The sequence below is a fragment of the Zalophus californianus genome, chromosome 7 (assembly GCF_009762305.2).
Source record: "Zalophus californianus isolate mZalCal1 chromosome 7, mZalCal1.pri.v2, whole genome shotgun sequence".
NCBI lineage: Eukaryota > Metazoa > Chordata > Mammalia > Carnivora > Otariidae > Zalophus > Zalophus californianus.
The window spans coordinates 98,441,348-98,456,438 of NC_045601.1; the positions used below are offsets into that span (position 1 = coordinate 98,441,348).

Consider the following 15,091-nt stretch of genomic DNA (forward strand, 5'->3'; position numbering starts at 1 on the left):
TCCATTTCATTACTAGTAACCAGTCTGTTCAGATTTTCTGTTTCTTCCTGATTCAGTTTTGGGAGATTGTATGTTTCTGGGAATTTATCCATTTCTTCTAGGATGTCCAGTTTGTTAGCATATAATTTTTCAGAGTAGTCTCTTAATTCTTTGTATTTCTGTGGTGTCGGTTGTTATCTCCCCTTTCATTTCTGATTTTGTGTCCTCTCCCTTTTTTTTTTTTTTTTTTTTGATGAATTTGGCTAAAGGTTTATCAGTTTTGTTTATCTTTTCAAAGAGCTGGCTCTTAGTTTCATTGATCATTTCTTTTGGTTTTGTGTTTATTTGCTTGTCTCTATTTCCTGTGTTTCAGCTGTGATCTTTATTATTTCTTTCCTTCTACTAACTTTGGGTTTTATTTGTTCTCCCTCTTCTTGTTCCTTTAGCTGTGAGGTTAGATTGTTTGAGATTTTTCTTGTTCCCTGAGGTAGGCCTGTATCAGTATAAATTTTCCTCTTAGAATTGATTTCACTGTGTCCCAACAATTTTGGACTGTTGTGTTTTCATTTTCCTGTTTATCCAGCTATTTTTAAATTTCCTCTTTGATTTCTTCATTGACCATTGGCTGTTTAGTAGCATGTTGTTTAGCCTCCATGTGTTTGTGCTTGTTTTTTTTCTTGTGATTCATTATGCTGTCTGAAAAGATGCATAGGATTTTAATCTTAAGTTTATTTAGACTTGCTTTGTGGCCCAGCATGTGAGCTACCCTGGAGAACGTTTCATGTGCACTTGAAAAGAATGTGTATTCTATTGGTTTTAGATGGAATGTTCTATATATATCTCTGTTAAGGCCTTCTGGTCTAATGTGTCTTTCAAAGACACTGTTTCCTTACTGATTTTCTGTCTGGATGATCTATCCATTGAAGTGAGTGGAATTTTAAAGTCCCCTAGTATTATTGTATTTTTTTTTTTAAAGATTTTATTTATTTGAGAGAGAGAGAATGAGAGATAGAGAGCACGAGAGGGAAGAGGGTCAGAGGGAGAAGCAGACTCCCCGCTGAGCAGGGAGCCCGACGTGGGACTCGATCCCGGGACTCCAGGATCATGACCTGAGCCGAAGGCAGTCGCTTAACCAACTGAGCCACCCAGGCGCCCCCCCCTAGTATTATTGTATTACTGTCAGTTTCTCCCTTTATGCCTGTTAACATTTCTTTTATGTACTTAGGTGCTCCAGTGTTGGGTGCATAGATATTTACAATTGTTATACCTTCTTGTTGAACTGATCTCTCTTTTTTTTTTTAAGATTTTATTTATTTTTTTTGACACAGAGAGAGACACAGCAAGAGAGGGAACACAAGCAGGGGGGGTGGGAGAGGGAGAAGCAGGCTTCCCATGCAGCAGGGAGCCCGATGTGGGGCTTGATCCCAGGACCCTGGGATCATGACCCGAGCCAAAGGCAGATGCCCAACTACTAAGCCACCCAGGCGCCCCTGAACTGATCTCTTTATCATTATGTAATAATGCCCTTCTTTGTCTCTTGTTACAGTTTTTGTTTCAAAGTAATTTTCTCTGATCTAAGTATTGCTACATTGACTCCTGCCCCCCAGCCACTCCCATTTGCATGCTATATCTCTTTCCATGCTTTCTCTTTGTATGTATGTCTCTTTACGTCTGAAGTGAATCTCTTATAGGAAACATATATATGGGTCTTTTTTTTTTAAGATTTTATTTATTTATTTGACAGAGCGGGAGAGCGAGCACACAAGCAGGGGGACCAGCAGGCAGAGGGAGAAGCAGGCTCCCCACTGTGCAAGGAGCCCGACGCGGAACTCTATCTCAGGACCCTGGGATCATGACCTGAGCCAAAGGCAGATGCTTAACCAACTGAGCCACCCAGGAGCCCCTGGTCTTTTTTTTTTTTTTTTTTTTAATCCATTCAGTCACCCTATGCCTTTTGATTGGAGCACTTAGTCCTTTTACATGTAATTATTGATAAATATGTACTTATTGCCATTTTGTTCATTGTGTTGGTTATTTTTGTAGGTATTTTCTGTTCCTTTCTTCTTCTCTTGCTCTCTTTCCTTGTAGTTTGATGGCTTTCTTTAATGTTATGCTTGCATTCCTTTCTCTTTTGTGTGTGTATATCCATTATATGGTTTGCTTTGTGGTTATCATTTCATTCATATAATGTCTCCTGTGTACAGCAATTATATATTAAGTTGATGGTCACTTAAGTTCAAGCACATTCTAAAAGTACTAAATTTTTATCCCCCGTCCACTTTTTATGCATATATCATATTCTGCATTTTTATTTTGTGTATCCCTTGAGTGAATTTTGTAGAAATAATTGATTTTACTACTTTTTGTTTTAACCTCCATACTGGCTTTATAAGTGATTTATCTGCAACCTTTACTATATGCTTGTTTTTAACCAGTGAAATATTTTCCTCTCATAATTTTTTTCCAGTTATGGCCTTTTCTTTCCAGTCAAAGAATTCCCTTTAATGTTTCTTTTTTTTTTTTTTAAGATTTTATTTACTTGACAGAGAGAGACAGCGAGAGCAGGAACACAAGCAGGGGGAGTGAGAGAGGGAGAAGCAGGCTTCCCGCGGAGCAGGGAGCTCGATGTGGGACTTGATCCCAGGACCCTGGGATCATGACCTGAGCCGAAGGCAGACGCTTAACGACTGAGCCACCCAGGCGCCCCCCCTTTAATGTTTCTTATCAGGATGTTTTAGTGATGATGTATTCCTTTAGCTTTTGTTTGTCTGGGAAGTTCTTTATCTCTCCTATTCTAAGTGATGACCTGCTGGATAGAGTATTCTTGGTTATAGGTTTTTTTTCCTTTCAGCACTGTGTAGGCCAGAAGGGATCATAATGACATATTAAAAGTTTTGGCTGGGGGAAAAAAAAACCAGCTGATAGCTTTATGGGGTTTCTCTTGTATATAACGTTTTTTGTTGTTGTTTTTTTCCTTTTCTTGCTGCTTTGAAATTCTCTCTTTATCATACTTTTTGCCATTTAAATCATTATGTGTGTTGGTGTGGACCGCCTGGGTTCATCTTGTAAGGGGCTCTCTCTGATTCCTGGACCGGAATGTCTGTTTCCTTCCCCACATTTAGGGAGGTTTTCAGCTATTATTTCTTTGAGTAAATTTTCTAAAGATTTTTTTTTTTTTTTGAAAGAGAGAGAGAAAGAGAGCACAAGTGTTGCGGAGGGGCAGAGATAGGGGGTGAAGGAGGCTCCCCGCTGAGCAGTGAGACCGACACAGGGATTGATCCCAGGACCCCAGGATCATGACTTGAGCCAAAGGCAGATGTTGAACCAACTGAGCCACCCAAGTGCCCCTCTTCAAGTAAATTTTCTGCCCCCTTCTCTCTTTCTTCTCCTTCTGGGATCCCTATAATGCAAATGTTATTAGGGTTGATGATGTTGGTGAGTTCCCTTAACCTATACTAATTTTTTATTTTTTATTTTTTTTCTTTTCAGCTTGGTTGCTTTCCTTACCGTCTTCTGGATCACTGATCTGTTTGTTCTTCTGCATCCTCTGATCTGCTGCCCTTTTCCTCTAATTTTTATCTCAGTTATTGAATGCTTCATCTCTGGTTCTTTTTTGTATTTCCTCTTTAAGTTCTTAGTGAGTTTATCTACTCTTTCTTTTTTAAGTAGGCTCCAGGCCTGGCATGGAGCCCAACTCATGAACCTGAGATCAAGAACTGAGCTGAGTTCAAGAGTCAGACGCTTAGCCAACAGAGCCACCCAGGCGCCCCATTCACTCTTTTCTCAAGTCTAGTGAGTATCTTTGTCATTACTTTGAAATTTTTTTTTTTTTTTTTTTTTTTTTTTTTTTTTGGTTTTGAGAGAGAGAGAGAGAGCAAGCAGTGGGGAGGGGCAGAGGGAGAGAGAGACAGAGAGAAAGAGAAGCAGACTCCCTGCGGAGCAGAAAGCCCAATGCAGGGCTCGATCCCAGGACCCGGAGATCATGACCTGAGCCAAAGGCAGATGCTTAGCCTACTGAGCCACCCAGGTGCCCCCATTACTTTGAATTTTTTATCAGGCATAACGCTTCTCTGTTTCATTTAGCTCTTTTGCTGTGATTTTTCTTATATTTCCTTTGGGACATATTCTTCTGTGTCCTCATTTTGTCTTAGTCTCTGTTTTTGTTTCTATGGATTAGGGAGATCAGCTACGTCTCCTGGTCTTGAAAGTTGCAGCCTTGTGTCCTGTGGTGTGTCCTGGAATGCAGTGCCCCCTGGGCACCAGAACCAGGTGCTCCATGAGTGTCCCCATGGACGCACTGCATGTGCTCTGCTGTGTGGCTGAGCTGTGTTTGCCTTCCCCTAGTCAGCAGCAATGACCCACTTCGCCTGCTGCAGGCACACGGCACAGGGTTTGGTCCCTGGGCTGTTGAGGGGCCTGATACCAGTTTGGGGCTTGTAGGTGGATGGGATCAGCAGTCAGACTAGGTATCTAAGTCAGCCTTTCTGCTGTAGTTGTGGGCCCTCCGAAGGGCAGGGCTTTCTCCCTGTGGTCTACAGAGGCTTTCACGGATGGGCAGGGCCGGCAGTCAGACTAAATGAATCTTTCTGTCACAGTTATGGGTGCACCAAGCAGTGGGGCTTTTTCCCTGCACAGCCAGCTAAGAGGCTCTGCCTTTGGAACTGGGGGTGGGGGGCTCCATTGGCATGTTGAGTTGTCTCCCTCTCCCCATGGCAGGAGTCACTTTGGCGTGGTGTCAGTCCCTGCCAGAGCTGCTTACAGGGTGTGCTGGGGCAGAAGCTGCTTTCGGCGGGGGACACCTGCTGCGGCAAAAGTGTTAGATGATGCAGGTTTGCAGGGGAATTTGGGGGTGGCACACGGGGGCGCTGGCAAAGTAGGTGGAGTGTTAGTGCTGGTTCTCACCAGTATCCAGCTGTGTAGTCTCAGGGAAGGAGAGCCCCCAACAGCCCCAAGCCCTCCTACCTTGCCCTCCACTAAGGTGTGAGAAGGGGGCTGTGGAGGAAACACCACAGGAAGAGCTGACTCCACAGTTAGTGCTTAGGCCAGATTCCCCGTGAGGACATCTGAGCAGTTCAAGCAGGAGGAAAAATGCAACTTCTGGAAAATGTTTGATTTTCTTTAGGAGTGACTGTACCTATTGCTTTGTCAGCTTCCCATAGTATTTGCAGGTTTCTGTAATGTCCAGATAGAGCAAAGGAAGGACATTACTGAAGTTAAAAGGCTTCTGTCGAAGGATTTGCAGAGAACAGGTGAAGAGGGCTACACAGCAAAAATTCCTTCTGGTTATCTTTGGGTGTATCTTCAGATGTTTTTTGATTCTCTGTATATTCTAATATTCTCACAATAAATGTATGTTGCTTTTCTATTAACAATCTGAGTATACTGGGGCAGGCACCTGCGTGGTGCAGTCAGTTAAGCGTCTGACTTGGAGCATCTCACTTGGTTTCGGCTCAGGCCATGATCAGGGTCATGAGACTGAGCTCCGCATCGGGCTCTGCACTCAGCTCTGAGTCTGAGACTCACTCTCTCCCTCTGCCCGTCCCCTCCCCGCACTCTCTCTCTAAAATAAATATTTAAAAATAAAAGAATCTGAATGGACAGAAAATATAATTTGAAAAAATACTATTTTCAGCTTCAAGTTAAGTACGTAAGAGTTGCTTTAGTAGGCACAAGGAAAGCTTTGAACTTGGTATCCACTGGCTGGCTGCAGCAGGTCTTGACTAATCCAGCCATGGTGGCAAAACAACAGAGACTCTTCGACTCCCACTCTCCTTAGGAATATACTTTCCAAGCTATATTTGACAAGGTCCTAATCAGATGTCCTTTTAACTTGCATACCAAAACTACTGGTCACGTCATGAAGAGCTGCCTTATCTTAGGCATTTTTGCTTTTCTCCCTCTTTTCTAACTTGAGGGAAACACCGTTTCTCAGATTATTACAAAAAGCCAACCTAAGTAGTAGTCTCTTTTCATGCACACTCTGGATGTTTGGTTTTCACCTTTAACATAACATGCATTAGTTTTTTTTGTTTGTTTAAGATTTTATTTATTTATTTGACAGAGAAAGAGATCACGAGAGCAGGAACACAAGCAGGCTTCCTGCCGAGCAGGGAGCCCGATGTGGGACTCGATCCCAGGACCCTGGGATCATGACCCAAGCTGAAGGCAGATGCTTAACAACTGAGCCACCCAGGTGCCAACATGCATTAGCTTTTTAAAAGACCTGTCCCACATCGAATTGCAGGAACTTGGGGAAGCATCTTTTAATGTCAATATGAATTTGAAAGCATCTGTGGCGGCAGATGCTGATTTTTTTCTTTTTTTTTTTTTGAGGGATGAGACAGTTTAATTTAGAAATAAGCTTTGGACAGCCTCCTGACCAGAAGGGAGCCTAAGGGCCCACCCTGGGGGAGAGAGGCCATCGTGGAGGGTAAGGCCCCTAGGTGGAGAGAGAACAGCATGGGAGCTGATATCAAGAGTGCCACGAAGCTGGTCCTGTGCTCAGCAGGTACTGGCAGAGCCTGGAGTTATGAGCAGAATGGCCTTCTCAGGTACGGGGCTGTGTTTGATTGGACTTGCATTTGCATTTTCCACTCAAGGCTATCAAGATTCCAGCGATGCACAGGAGCCCTCTGAAAATCATCCCGTCCAGCTGCAGGCTTTCCCAGTCGTAGTACAGGGGACTGTCTTTATCAACCAGGTCATTGGCTTCCAAGGCAGGCAGGCCGGCCAGTGTGAGAAGGCCTCGGGCCACTCTCTTCATGATACAGCTGCAGAGCAGGGCTGACAGCGGGTGCAGATCTGGAGAGGCTGCTGGGGCTGGGTCACAGATGCTGATTTCTGAAAGTGTGTGCGCCTTCAACCCTAGCTGTGTGTGAACCGCCGAGAACAGAACTGACTCTGGTAGAGGTCTGCCAGACACCAACTCTGAGACCACAAAGCAATGGCACCATCCCCAGGGAGGCAACACAGGCACTCTCCCCGTTTTAATTCTGGACAGAGTTGGGCCTGGGTTGACGCGATCACCTGCTGTGTTCTTTCAGGAACAGAGATACCCAGCCGAGTTGGCTGAAGGGCTCTCTGCTGGGGGGTGGAGACCTACAGTCATGCGGCTGCAGAGACCACAGATGGAAGGAGGCAGACTCCTAAGCCTTTGCTGGCTACCCTAGGGCTGTTTATGACTCTGACGTTTAAAAAAGGCCACCCAAAGATATCTTCTTGAAAGAAATGTTTATTATTTTTATTGGTCAAACAGTTTCAAACAAATTCAGAACAAGTTTTCACATTTTGAGTCTTTAGTGCAAAGACGCTATGTCATGCGTGAAAGAAATGCTGATCCAGTGGAGCCCTCCCCTGAAGCAAGTAAATATTGGGATGATCAGGCGGAAGGAGACTTATGTGACAGAAATCTGCTCAGAAATCCTCTTGAAAAAGGACATGATTTAAAGCTCATTTGAAGGTTTTTCACAACATAAATGTGCTTAAACAACTTGTAATCTCAACTTCTTAATTTCAAAACAAAATACCCCAAGTATCAACTATCCCTTTTAAATAAAAAAAATAATCAATTTATACTCTTCTTAAAAGAACTCTAACAATGTAAAATAAGTTCCAATTCCATATATATATATGTACATTTATAACTTAGGTGCTCTTTTGCTCTATATACTTTTACTCATGCAACAGTGACAGAGGACTGGATGTGAAGCCCTACAGAGGCCTCTCTGAGAAAGCAGTATAGCTTCTCACTCTGGCGAAAAACAAAGGGGTGTACATCTTGTCAATCTCAAAAGCAGTAACTGCAGTCTCACCAGTTGATCTGGAAAGAAAGCACAAAATTACCAGTTACAAGGATATTTCAACTCATTTAAAATCCTTACATATTTAGAGGGGAGGGTTTATCTTACACTTTAGTCTTTTTTATTTTTGAATTCATCTCAGTAAATTCGAAATGATAGAGGCATGATAAGAGAAAACTGCAAGCCCAGAATGGTGTCACTTAGACAGAGTTCCCAAACCAGGGCCTAATACCTAATCTAAATGCAGTTTCAAGTCAGTCAGAAATCTTCTGATGGGCCCTCTCCACCCCCAAAGGAAGATGAGGGAGCCTGCATGGTATGACTCCCTGCTCTTCCCTCTCAGGGAAAGCAGCACTGCCTGGAACAACCCTTCCTGCCCCTACCCTCCTGCTATAAAAACCTTCCATTTTGTGCAACTCCTCCGAGCTCCCCTCTACCTGTTCGATGGGATGCTGCCCAATTCAGGACTTGTTTACTAAAGCCAGTTAGACAATTAAAATTTACTTGGTTGAATTTTTGTCATTTAACAGATTCGGTGGCAGCAAAAGGATCCAAAGGGAACTTCTGGCAGCATCTGGGGACGATGAGAACATAGGCATGGTCCCTGTGAACCTTCTGAGCTCACTGTCTTCCTCACCATTTTGAGGGCCATGGGTAAGTTCCTCTCAGGAGTTTTTTGTCGTCGCTGACGTTCAAGCTCCCCATCTAAATAGCGTTCCTGTACAGGGCAGGATGGCTTGAGCTGGCAGGTGCTTATGCCTGGAGCCCAGCCCCTAGCCCCGCAGACCACAGTCCCTGGTGGAAAGCCATGCGCTGCAGGAATTGGTGGCGGTGGGCACAGGGCCCTCCTATGGCTGAGATGCAGTGCTGCCAAAACACCCAAGTGCACAGGTCTGTCTGTCTGGTTTTGTGTAATGCCTGTCGCTAGTGGGGATCTTGGGAGGCCAAAAAGCTGCAAGAATTGATGGGGATGGGTCGAGCATTTAAAGGCCGTTAGAAGTGCTCACCACCTCAAGAACACTCCTGGGATGGGATAAGTTGGTCGTGAGACAGGTTAGCCTGGCACTAGGTCACCCACCAATCTCAAGAAACTTTCCAGGCAACAAGGTACACTGTAAAACACACCCAATCCCCAGCCCCATGGCATATCCCTTTCAGGTATTCGTTCAGCTCAGAAGATTCCTAAATTCTGAAGGGTCAAGCATGCCACCTTCTGGCACACCTGCTTATTTCATGTCTAAGAACTACAGTCCCAGAAATTTTAGATACCTAGCAAAAACGACAAAATCTTCCTAAGCTTGTTTTGTGTCCTGAGGCACTTGGCTTGGAAACCACCAGGTTGGGTGCCCCAAAAGAAGGCTGATGTGGGTTAACTCTGTGACTAGGGTCCTACCGACGTGCTGCCAGCCCTTAGAGGAATCGCGACCTAGAAATACAATGGCCATTATGGGGAATGTTCCAGTTAGATAAGATCATTTAAGAAGTAGACCTGAAAGCACGAGTTCCCAAATTAAACAGAATGGGATACCCATTTCATTTGGCATGCAGATGCCTCCAAAAGGTTTCAAAGTTCCAAAACCATTTCACTGAAAGATTTCATTGCAATAAGTTAAGAAAAATTAAAAAGAGAAAAAGGTAGGTGCCTAAAACAAGACTATAAGACTGGGTACTCCTTCTCGTCTGAACTTTAAAAGACTACCTAAACATCAACCAAATTCTGCCAAGTTAATGGCCTTATAGACACCCTGTTCTCTACCTTCTAAGCAGGGCCCTCCCATGAGTCAACGAAACTGAGGGATTTTCTGATAAACTGCTACATTATTCCTTAGACAGTCAAGGGGAAACTGGCAGATACCAATCATGCCCAGGGGATCCTGGAAAAACTGGCAGAAGCCAGCAAAAGGTGAAAATTCTTACCAGAGTCCGCACTTCCAAATCTCTGCCTGCCCAGTCACACAAAAAATAAAATCACACTGTCCTTCCCTTCTAAATCCAGACCCACTGGTTACTGATCCCTTCTCTCCCAGCAACACCTACTGCCTTCCTGCTCCTCTGGTTTGGCATTACTGGCCTTGGCTTTCTGCCTGCCTGGGACATGCAGGTTGTTGGTTCTTTCTTTTGGCCATCATTGTGAATGATTCTAGATTTGGGGAAGTTGATATCCTCTGTACCGTCCTTGCTGATTCATCTTTTACCCAACAGAAGCTATTCAATACTGCCACAAATATGTAAAGTTAGAATGATGTACCCAGAGGGGAAAAAAAGCAAACTGAGGATACGAGAGTTGGATAGGTGGAGAACCTCTGATGCCATTTAAGTTACAATCCAATTCTTTGGATCGAACTGAAAGCAATGGTCCTTATGTTACACATCTTTGCGAAACCACAAACGCAGCTCTATAGGCAACTGAAAGTTCCCCTATTCTTTTACCAATGCCCAAATGTCCCCTGTTTATCTTCGACAGCTTGTACATTATTGGCCTTAGGAAACCAAATTTCTTCTAGAAAGAGCTTGCATTTTTCCCTGTGCTTTTTAAATCTAAATGTTCAATGTTCTACCTGGTCTTCTCCAGGAATTCCTTAGTTCATCTCCTTAAAATGCAAACTTAAGGAGATGATTCTTAACAAGAAAAAACAAAATGGGCAAAGTCATTTAGAACTTGACTTGCCAAGGGCAAATACAAAACTTAAGTGTCTTCTCCAAAGATGTATATAAAGAAAAGCTTTACCCATGTAGCCAGCTAACCTCATCGTATTCAACCTACCAGAAAAACAAACTCACATCCGACTTTGATAAATCCTGTATTTATTTTAGGGCAGGATTTTCAAAATTAGCTATAAGGTCTCTTGAGTCAGTCTGTTCACATGTGTCTATACATGTGTGTTATAGTTATGTGGTACTTTCTACCTCTGATGGTATCGCTAAAATGAATTTGTAAAACAGCTCTATTTAGTGGGTTTGAAGGCAAGTGCCTGTAAGGATGGGCATTCTGAAAATCATACAGAGACTAACCCAAATGTTTAAGTGCATGTGACCCAGGAAAATATTTGATATAAAAGCTAGATTACAGTTGATGGTTTAATTAAAAGACATGTTTTTAGTTATCAACATTAAACTTATTCTACCTGAGTTTACTAGGTAAATTCACATTCTCTCTTCTAAGATGTGGCCACACAAAACATAAAGTGTTTGTAGGTAAACATAATTCAGGACAAATAAAGCTAAGCAAGACAAAAGTTCATAAATGAGCTTTTCAGCAATATTTGTCTACTTAGTTTTCCCCAGCTTTTTTTTTTTGATAACCTAAAACCTTAAACTGAGTTAAGTTAAATGATGAATTAAGTTAAATTCATTAAATATCTAGATCATTTCCAAATAAGATAAAGTACTAAACATTAATTAGTAAACACAGGTTTATCTACTTTTGTCTTCATATTACAAAGGAACTAAAAGATTTAAACATGCTAATGATACATGGAAACATATAAAACAGCACATGCTCTAGAAATTTTAAAATGTACTCATAAATATGCCAATTTTGAAAAAATGCTAGTGTAACAGTTCAAAATTGCTCACTTCTTAGTTTTCACTAGAAATTAAGGTTTTTAAGGATTAAGAATTCTAATTAAATCTTTGTATGCCAGGAAAGCAGGATGTATTTTTCATAAAATAAGGTATGAGAAATAGAGAGTAAGTTTGTCCTAAAATGAAGCTGGTTGTTTAAAGAAAAAAAAAAAAAAAGACAAAATCGGGATGTAGAAAAGAAGTTGTAAAAGGTTTGTGGAAAACAAATCTTTGAAAAGGAATTTTAATGTGTGGTCAAGCAGGTTAAGATTAAAATATATCTTTTTTTAAAAAATGAGTTTTAATATCAAAGTAATATGGTGCAAAATTTAGTTTTCTGTTAAAAAACAGTTCTTGGACTTTGGTTGCAGTTTCATAACAATCTGTAATCGTACTTATAAGGCAAGTGCTTTAAAACCTTTTTTAAAAAATTGTGACAAACTTCCAAAGGACCTGTTAAACTAATGAGGCTTATTCGCTGTAAGTGAATACTTATTCTAATATTCTCACAATAAATGTATGTTGCTTTTCTATTAACAATCTGAGTGTACTGGGGCAGGCACCTGCGTGGTGCAGTCGGTTAAGCGTCTGACTTGGAGCATCTCACTTGGTTTCGGCTCAGGCCATGATCAGGGTCATGAGACTGAGCTCTGCATCGGGCTCTGCACTCAGCTCTGAGTCTGAGACTCACTCTCTCCCTCTGCCCGTCCCCTCCCCGCACTCTCTCTCTAAAATAAATATTTAAAAATAAAAGAATCTGAATGGACAGAAAATATAATTTGAAAAAATACTATTTTCAGCTTCAAGTTAAGTACGTAAGAGTTGCTTTAGTAGGCACAAGGAAAGCTTTGAACTTGGTATCCACTGGCTGGCTGCAGCAGGTCTTGACTAATCCAGCCATGGTGGCAAAACAACAGAGACTCTTCGACTCCCACTCTCCTTAGGAATATACTTTCCAAGCTATATTTGACAAGGTCCTAATCAGATGTCCTTTTAACTTGCATACCAAAACTACTGGTCACATCATGAAGAGCTGCCTTATCTTAGGCATTTTTGCTTTTCTCCCTCTTTTCTAACTTGAGGGAAACACCGTTTCTCAGATTATTACAAAAAGCCAACCTAAGTAGTAGTCTCTTTTCATGCACACTCTGGATGTTTGGTTTTCACCTTTAACATAACATGCATTAGTTTTTTTTTGTTTGTTTGTTTTTAAGATTTTTTTATTTATTTATTTGACAGAGAAAGAGATCACGAGAGCAGGAACACAAGCAGGCTTAGCACAAGTGGCTAAAGTCCACTCTGGGTCCACAAACATGGCCCCGCATCACCAGACTTGCCACCCTGATGTCCCTGTAACATGGCAACAGCCTGCTTCTAAACCGAAGACACTGAAATGAGTGAGCACTGACTGCAAATTAAACATACACTTACAGAAACTTGGATGGCCCGGTTCTTCCTGGCTCCCTGGCAAATCCCACATTTTAATTTTTGCATTCCTTCACCCACCACAGCACATTGACAAAGACTCAAATTATAAACACACATTGATAGACTTCTATAAAATTACAAAAATAGTCTACCAGCAATGCCTGACCTGTCTGGTCACTACCACTGCCCATGCCCCACCCCCACCCCCGTAACCTATTTTTGTTCCAAGAGGCCTCAAACCTCTGCCCTCTGGATCCTTCAAACACTTGCAGGTGGACTTCATTCAACTGCCACTTAGTATGTATAGCTCATACTCATAAATGTTGCTGAAAAGCTCATTTATAAACTTTTGTCTTGCTTAGCTTTATTTGTCCTGAATTATGTTTACCTACAAACAAACACTTTAGTAAACATCAGACAAAGTCAGCCATTATCCTAAGCTATTATGAGTGATCAATAGGTTCTTGTTCTTGTGTGTGTGATTTCTAGATGGGTCGAGATTTCCCCTGCTGTAAGACTGATGTCTTCACAGGAAAAACCAACCAAAACAAACGAACTTCAAAATGTGTTCCTCACTTGGGGTATACTTTCCACTCTCTCCAGTGATCAAGGCATCCATTTCACTGGACAAATCACATGCGCCTCAACGAAGACCTTACAAACTTCTTGGAATTCTATCAGGACACAACCTTGTGGTCCCTTGTTATCTCCTGCTCGTATGACCAGCTACTATAAGTCTCTAATGTCTTTTTTTTTTTAAGATTTTATTTATTTATTTCAGAGAGAGAGAGAGAATGAGAGATAGAAAGCACGAGAGGGAAGAGGGTCAGAGGGAGAAGCAGACTCCCTGCTGAGCAGGAAGCCCGATTTGGGACTCAATCCCGGGACTCCAGAATCATGACCTGAGCCAAAGGCAGTCGCTTAACCAACTGAGCCACCCAGGCACCCACTTAAGTCTCTAATGTCTTATGCTCAAGCCTGTCATCCATCAATTCAAGAAGCTTTCCTGGATCCCAATTCAAAGAAACCTGTTCATCACAGCCTAGAGTTTGGTGACTGTATAAGCGTTGCCAGAGGAAAACCACTCTCCAGCTCCACTGGAAAAGGACCTTCCCAGGTGCTCCTGACCACGGACACTGCTGCGGAACTATAAAGTATTAAGCCTTGGGTACACATCCCAGAGCCAAGGCTCCACCCGACACTTGGTCCTGTACAGATGCTGGAGACCTCCACATCAAAGTGATAAGCAAGAAAAGTAGCGGACATCGAAGTAGTCTGCTTCCACCCCAGATGACGGATGGAGACTCCATACACTAAACGTAAACCCTTTTCTCCTCTTTTCCTTTCCCTCTCTCTGGCATTGGCCTGGAAAGATAACACCCTCATCTGTATCTCCCAGGCCACCGTGAAGGGGGTGGGTGTGGGAGGGGTATAACCTCTGGAATTTAAAACAATCTTTTATTTCAGGCTAGGAGAAAATCTAACTGTGCCTCTAACTTTTCACAAGCAAAATAAAAGATCTCATTGGTTGAATCTCCTAAATTTACATTGTTGAATTAAAAAAGAGACATTCACGATTCAGATTCACTCCTTTACAGAGGTCCCGATTTCCTTGGTTAGGGATACATATAAATGAGGCTATGATCAATTCTCAAAATTATTGCAAAATCTGCTGCTAAAGCAAAAGCAGCACCACAAAGATCCTTGGACTCTCTAGCCAAAGTTGTCCTTGATTATCTTTTAGCTGAGCAAGGAGGTGGGTATCTGTGTTGTGGCCAATACCACCTACTGTGCCTGGACTAACACTGATGGAGAAGTTAAAAATTGTATAAGATCACTGAGCAAGGCACTGGGCTTAAAAAGATGACTCCTGCAGTAGGGTCCTTCTGTGGTTTGGTTGGGTCTGGGGGACCATGGCTATAAGTACATTCCAACTATTGGGAATAGTCCAAACAGTAAGAATAATACTAAGAAGAATAATAACCTATAGTAATAGTAATCTCTTTGGTGCATTATATTCTCTCAAAAGCTTTAAATGTATGTTCACAGCCACTCATCACCAAGCAAATGATCTAAGACTGGAACATGAAGCTGTGACCTACCAATATCACAGATGAAGGAAAAGCATCGTGATCTGTGGGTACCACACAAAGGATCAACACGAGCTGGGCGAACTACAAAAGGGTAATTGAGAGTTGGTGCTCATGCCTTAAATTTTGATCACATCTCTCAGTTAAGCTGAGAATTGTTAAAAAGAAAGAACTGTTAAAAAGAAAACCACAGGCCCCAAAATGGCATCACTCAGGATGGGTTCCCAAAGT

General features: G+C 42.3%; 1 protein-coding gene and 1 pseudogene across 2 annotated transcripts in view; both read right to left on the reverse strand.

Moving 5' to 3' along the window:
- Positions 1-6,480: 6,480 nt before the first annotated feature.
- LOC113927655 lies at positions 6,481-6,742 on the reverse strand (annotated as a pseudogene).
- Positions 6,743-7,190: 448 nt separating this feature from the next.
- Positions 7,191-15,091, reverse strand: part of FBXO9 (F-box protein 9) — a 40,331-nt gene continuing 32,430 nt past the window's right edge. For both annotated transcript variants that reach the window (XM_027603058.2, XM_027603059.2), the window contains exon 13: positions 7,191-7,798. In XM_027603058.2, coding sequence (XP_027458859.1) covers positions 7,690-7,798 — 109 coding nt within the window. In that variant the 3' untranslated portion in view covers positions 7,191-7,689. The remainder of the gene's footprint in view (positions 7,799-15,091) is intronic.